The sequence below is a fragment of the Schistosoma mansoni genome, chromosome 4 (assembly GCF_000237925.1).
Source record: "Schistosoma mansoni strain Puerto Rico chromosome 4, complete genome".
Lineage (NCBI taxonomy): Eukaryota > Metazoa > Platyhelminthes > Trematoda > Strigeidida > Schistosomatidae > Schistosoma > Schistosoma mansoni.
The window spans coordinates 9,623,997-9,631,423 of record NC_031498.1 but is presented as its reverse complement, the minus strand read 5'-3'; the positions used below and the strand labels follow the sequence as shown (position 1 = coordinate 9,631,423).

The window sequence follows — 7,427 nt, the reverse complement described above, 5'->3', positions numbered from 1 at the left end:
ACTTGGCACTCGTCAGCAAGGTGTACCTGTAATCTTGAGGGAACTGGTACTCCCTGACGGATTCGATAGCATTCTATCAGCACTATGAAGGACTTGACACGCATGATATTGATCACCATCCAGTGATCAATTAATTGTGATTACATCTCAGTCCTACAGGAGGTCGGTCGCGGCCTGAATAGCTCAGTGGTAACGTCTCTGACTGTGAAGCTGAGTGACACCGGGTCGAATCTGTCAGGGAGCACCAGTTCCCTCAAGACTACAGGTACACCTTGCTAACGAGTGCCAAGTAGCACGAAACCCGGGCCCAGGGTTTCCTGTTGACCACCTCCAACCACCATCTTATTCACTTGAATATCCCACTGAAGATAAACTGATACTCATGTACAAATCTCCAGTAATCCACTAACATAACAAATAGTTCATATTTAATGGTTAATATCAAACACTGAATCTTTTTTATAGACTATTTTTCGTAGATTAGATTAATTGCGACCAAATATTGAATGATAATAATAATAATAGAAAATTCATTATTAAATTTACGGATTATATTTCTATGTCCTAGAAATTTGTACAATCATAGTAATAATAATATTCTTCTCAATTTCTATTTCTATCTTTTTGTTTGTTGAAACAAAATGAAAAATTGTACTGATTTTGTCATTTCCCTAATTGATATGAATATTCTTATCCTTTTTAAATTGAATAATATCGCTTACCATATGTTTGAATATGATTTGTCTATAAAATTATAATGTATATATCTAAAAATGAATATACGGATTTATCTATATCTGTTGTTTATTGACTGTTTATTTACATTTATCCATGTTTCATATCATCATTGCCGTATACCTGCATGTCATGAATATTTTGATTTATTCACCGATAATCAATTTGATTGTAAATATACTTAATATTTAACCATATATTTTAGTGCTTTAAACAATTTAGTTACTACAAACTGACAAGTTGTATATCCGGTATTATAAGTTATGAAATGGTCAGTATTAGTTAATGATATAGGTAGATGTTAGTATGTCTTATTTTTAATTATGTAGACAATGAATATCCGATCCGTTTACTTCCATGACTTTAAAAATGTACATCGTGAAATTTTAGTTTGATCAAATTCATGATTTCCAAGTTTAGCTGCAAACTGATTGTTTTTGTTTAGTATTCGGGGTTTAAATACTCTTCAACTTCAGTTAATCCATAAATATAACTCTACCAACTTTTGGTAGCAACAGGGTTATTCATCCTTACTTACAAATCCATTGTTTCTACAGATCATGAACGTAAGTTAAAAATTCGGGACTTATTCACAAAAGTATGTATCGATGTGATGATACATTTTTCAACAACTATGAATATTACCGAGATTCTAGAAATGCCATCCATTATATAATTAATAAGCTCAGGAAATTAAAGTTAGAATAATTGATTTTCTAGTCTTTTGCTTATATCAAGAATGGGAAAAGTACCACTGATGACACCCAACAATCAACAGAAATTGGGAATTTAGACCATCAGAAGCTGACTCAATAATCAAAATGTAACACAGTAGGTACCAAGTTTGATCTCTAATGCGATCATAGGTGTGCACTGTTGAAGAGTCACAAGCTAGTACAAGACAGTTGTTATATCTTGTATGGTTTTCAATAATAGTTCACTCACCAGATTGAGGTCGATAGATGTGGTGAAATCTACCTAAAAATTGAGATAAACTTTACAATTAACTTGAAGTAACCATACCATAATCATACCATCATTAATTTCACTGATGATATAAAATTTCAGATTAAAGTATTACTGTATTTGAACACTGATACCATAAAATAAAAGCATCTTCACTCGTATTCAACTTATTTAGGCTATTGAAAATCCTGATTAAAGATTTTAGTGTTGATTAATTTACTTTCTAAAGAATGTAATGAATGAATGTATTTGTCTAACATTTTGTTTGCTACATTTTTCTGCATATAGACATTTTCGTGTGTTAAAATTCAGTACATATGAAACACAACTTGCATATTGTTATTCGTCCACTTTTACTGGTATTTTTGTTACTAAGATTTACTCAGATAAATTGTACAAAATACATCATTGTCAACAACATGTAATAGTTACAGATTTTCACTATAAATCTTGTACGACAATGATTATTGCTATCAGCCTGAATGAACTCTTAAAAGATGACCATGTCTTTGATGAAACTCGTCAACAACAGTCATTACCCTCTCAGTTAACCACGACCTGTCTATCCAGAATTGTAGACAGCTGAGTTAATTATTTTAATAACCATTTTTGATTTAAAAGTTAATCATAATATGAATTAGATATAGATTTTAAAATCCTACGACTAATTTTAATCTATCCTCATCAAAACAATTTCTCCCTTGATTCATTTTTATATTAGTTGTTTGAATATTCCCATTGATGTTTACGATTGCAATTGATCAGTCTGTTATCGGCATATGTGCATCCAGTACGGATTGTCTAAATATTGTTTTAGATCACAAGCATTATAAACAAAGGTGGATGGTAGCTAGCAGTGGAATCCAGGACGCGCGTTTCGTCCTATTTGGGACTCTTAGGCTGGATTTGCCTGAATGCATCTTGGATTCCACTGCTAGCCAGCATCCATATCTGCTTATAATTTCACATTTGTTAAATTCGCTTTTACTGGAATTCGGTAGGAAAACTTATTAAGATTAAACATACAAAATCATTGCAACTGTGAAACATATTCTTACATTAAAGTAAAAGTCTTGATATTATGCATTATCAGAAATAATCTTCATTTACTAAACGTGAAAAATTTGTGTATACTCGCATGTTCCTTTCATATACACAAGCATACATATTAATATCATCAAGAATTTTAAAAAACTTCATTTTTCCAATGATCCTATTGCATGAAATGAACTTTCATGAAAAAATCCCTTTGTTTTTTAAAAACCCTTCCTCCCCCTTCTCCACCACTCTGATTCGAATATCCCTCCTTTACATTGTTGTATTTTCATTTGTTGTCATACATTCACAATTTAGTTGGGTAATTACCAAATTAATAAAACTACTACTCCACTTCTCTTATGTTTTTGCTATCCAACTCATTTTTTGTCTCTTCTTAATTCTACTAGATTGAAGTTCATATATTTAATAATTTGGAGCAAAAACCAATCCCTCCAAAATATATGGCGCTATACATAGGATTAGCTGTATTTGGAGGTTTATTACTCTTATCCATCCTAGTTATTATACTTTACAAAGTAAGTTGACTACCAATATATTCATTATATTTAAAAAATGATCAAAATATTCACTATGAAGTTGTGAAGACTGTTACATTCAATTGAAATCATGAACCAATTAAGGTTAAACCACCAGTGGAGCTAAACCGTGTCAGGTGAGGCAGTTATCCACCGAAACTAATGGAAGATGGTTGCACACTGCCCTGGATTGATTAAAGTTAGACACTAACACCGTTGGATTCTGGCCCGGTGGTGTACAAGTTAAGAGTTCACACGTAAGACCGAAAGTCCTGGGTTCGAGTCACGCATGCTGGATCGTGGGTGTGCACTGTTGGGGAGTCCCTTACCAGAACGAAACGGCAACCCAGTGCTTCCAGATTTTCATTGTTGGTCTAACTTAGCGGTTCATGGTTTCAGTGAAAGTCTTTTTTCTAGTATCAATTTTAAAAATTATTATTTGTTGATTACACCATATGATACATAGATGATTTTGGTTGATCAACTGATTTCCCCTTAATAAGAAATAGTAACGACTAGAGCTGAAAAAGAGAAAATACAATAAATTTCGACAACAACAATTATCCCAACAGTAAATGTAATTCAACTGGCGAAAAGCAGATTTGATTCGATTTCAGCTTAATTATTAGTAAATTTTAGACTAAATTATTTGATTAAGGATTTTTAATTTTTGTTCAAATATTCAGGGAAATTTATTGTTAGTTAAATATCATCTTACACTGGCGGCTAATAAGCAATAATCATTTCTATCTATTATATCAATAAATCTTAGGTAAAGTCAGAGGAATTTTTTAATAGTGGAAACCACTTCAAAGAATAAATCTTGTTCAGTTTATGTTTGTAAACAGTGAAGTGTTTATTGCTATGTCTCAAAAAGAAAGGCTACCCCTAAAATCCACTTGAGAATCACATAAAAAGCCTTAAATAAAAGTATTCGAACAAAGAATCAATAAGTAATTTAGATTCATATCTCATACATTCACCAAAAAACGTCTGAATATAATATAAACAAACGAAACTTGTGAATTTCAATGATTAACTCTACCTTGATCAAATTAAAACTATCTTCATTTGTTAAGAATAGGGATGACTAACAAGAATAAAAGAGTATAAGTATTGTCATTAATAACAGACAATACGAACTTAAACATTAAACAAAGTTGGTCCTGATCCCATTTGCAAATATCAAGCAAACAGTCAATGATGTCATCCGAATAAACTTTCAGTTTTCGACCTATCCATAACAACTAAATAGCTTATTTTTATTTACAAACCTACTATACAAATAATTTAAATTTGACGAACCTAATATTAACTTACATTATTTTAGGCTGGTTTCTTTAAACGCAAACGTTTCATGCGAAGACGAACAAAAGTACCGCCTACAGAACCAACTCAAAGACTTGGTCAGTACACTTCAACTGAACCAAAGCAAAGACAACCGTTGGTTTCACCAATTCAAACAAGCTATCATGACAATAGAAAAATCAATTCAAGACGAACAAATTATCATCCAGTGCCTAATACACAAGAACCAACCTATCGTAGGACACCTTACTCACCTTCATCTGACTTTCCTATTTCACATAAATAGCAGACACTACATACAATGATTATTATAGATATAGATTTTTCTATTTTCTAACTAACCTACTGTCCTTTTTAGGTAATTCAGAAAACTACTATTAATTACAACGATATATATATATATATATATATCCTCGACTGCTGCTTCGATAATATACACCACAGCTATAAAATGTGTAAATCCTATTATTTAACTCAGAATACTTTTATATTTGCTCACAATGTCTGTTTTCTCTTACCAACCTTTTTGTTATTCATTATGCCTATTATCAAATCAACGAAATAATTGCAAACTCTTTCTGAGATGCTTTCTATATTACTTTATATACTGTTTATCCACATACGCGCACATACATATCTTAATGCTGAGAACAAATGAGGCTTGGCGAGCCAATTGTTTGATCTTTTCAAACTTGTATCAGTTAAACCTACTACCAATAGTAATAACAGTGGTATTATTAATGACAGTAAACTAACCCATACTAGATCATTTTCAGATGACATTTTTATATGTACAAATATCTGGATACAACGCTGATAGTGACTTTCAACAAATATCCTTTGTTTGGCTCAATTTTTTTATAAATTTTATTTTTCAACGGAATGAAGTCTTTTCAATTTATTTCAGAGGAAACTAGAAATAAATGCAATAGTTGCACAACCTCCATGGAAAGTTATCGTTATTACTACCTCATTTATCAGGTGCAGACTCATTTATTTGGCTTTAATACATAGTATGATTGTGAGGGCTAGTAGTACTATCCGATTGCTTAGACAGAAGGTGACGTGGAGTTTGAATCGGATATTAAGTGCTTCAAAGTCCAATGTCTTAATTACTGAGCCACCCCACCGGAAGTATTGAAGTAAGTAAAAATCATATATGTCCTCCTCAAAATATTTAAATCATCAATTTAAGTTCGTGTAAAACAAATTTTAAACAAACGATATGTCAGTTTAATGTATTACGTAGTTCCTCTGGAGACTACTGACGAACGCTCGTCCTCGAATCAAAGGTCAAAAACAGGGCAAACCAAAATGTACCACAGTAGTGCACCAATGCTGTGTACCATCGTTCAAAAAACAGAGACGATAGAGCAATAATGATATTGAAGTAAAAATAAACAAACTAAGAACTAGTAGCAGAAGGAAATTGAGACTGTATAGTCCAACTTTTAGAACAGATTAAAGAACAGATACACATGTTTCAACCACCCCAGTCAAAAATTAATTTGCGAAATGTTTTAGCGATAGGGTCAGAATACGACAAATTATACGTTTTCCTTACATCTTTGTCTGTTCGTGTGTCTATAATTTGTCTACTGCATATTTTTCGTATATATTCTGAGCCCCGCTAAATAAATAATCTGGCTAAGCCATTTTCATTCTTACATGGTCGTCTTCTCACAAATACATGCTTAAAATATATTCCTTCAGTGCATTTCACATCTGACTGTTTATATCAAGGTTGTACAATGTTGTTTTTCAAAGTATGGTACACGGAATCAAACTGAACTGCAGTCAACTAAGGGCTACAAATGTGCTAACTATTCAACTTTATTCGCTTTTGAACCAAGTTTCTTATCAACTTTTCATTTCTATTTTAATCATTAGCCCATCGCTATTGAAGCTCTGACATATTTGAATAGCTTTGGATTTATACGTACTTATTTTCTTAAGTAGGCTATCAAGTGAAAAATAATTTGACCGCTTTAAAACTGTGGTAAGATGCTAGATATTGAAGGACTTCACTAATTTTGTTGATTGTGTTTCAGAAATCCATATCCAATGGCTTATTGTAAGGCTGCATTTGATCTTAAAATTCGTAGTTTATATATGAACTTAGTTACGAACTACGGCTCTGGTTTAGACGGAGGTGGCAGCTTCTATCATTAAAAGGCGTACCAAAGATCCAATTCAACCGAGTACATGCTCTCTAGCTAAACACTCCCGGTCAAGTTTACGGTGAACTATCATCAAAATCGTGGTGTTTGTCAGGTTTATCCACCATCTCAAATCTTGCCTAACCCTGTCATAAATATTGTTTTGGAAATGACGCCCTCGTCGTCTGGCTCTTCAGCAATTGATATTCCACCAGAGGATTCAATTGTTGACTTCGAATGCCTGGATGACATAGTCAGTTTCGGTGAAGACACTCACAGAATGCAGTATTCCGATCCTCTTGAGCAACAACGCTCAAATGTCGGGGATGTAATTCTCTTCCTCTAAACGTAAAATGTTGCTTCAGGACTGGCCTGTGTCAACGTCTGAACTAATAAAAAGCAAAACAGTTGAAAGTGTCGATCACTTCATGTCTTGGAAGTCTCAACAGCCCTAGTGGGTTGGTGTCTGATAGAATCCCAGCACGAATCCATGAAGCTCTGTTGGGCTTTGCCAGCTTGGGTCACTTGTGAGGGAAATATCCATCTTCCAACGAAGGGACGAGTTTACTAAGTATCAGTTCGATCTGCCCCACCTTATAGGCGTGAAACATGACCATTCAGAACTTAGAATATTTGTAGAGTACTAGTATTCCATCATACGCGCATTCTAAGCATTCCTCAAACA

At 33.1% G+C, this 7,427-nt stretch overlaps 1 protein-coding gene across 1 annotated transcript in view; it reads left to right on the top strand.

Moving 5' to 3' along the window:
- The window catches only part of Smp_158350 (hypothetical protein), a gene marked incomplete at its 5' end in the record, with an annotated part of 15,420 nt that extends 10,528 nt beyond the window's left edge, over nucleotides 1–4,892 (top strand). Inside the window, 2 exons of the mRNA XM_018796760.1 lie at nucleotides 3,147–3,275; nucleotides 4,606–4,892. Coding sequence (XP_018651870.1) covers nucleotides 3,147–3,275; nucleotides 4,606–4,869 — 393 coding nt within the window. The 3' untranslated portion in view covers nucleotides 4,870–4,892. The remainder of the gene's footprint in view (nucleotides 1–3,146; nucleotides 3,276–4,605) is intronic.
- Between the last annotated feature and the right edge of the window lie 2,535 nt (nucleotides 4,893–7,427).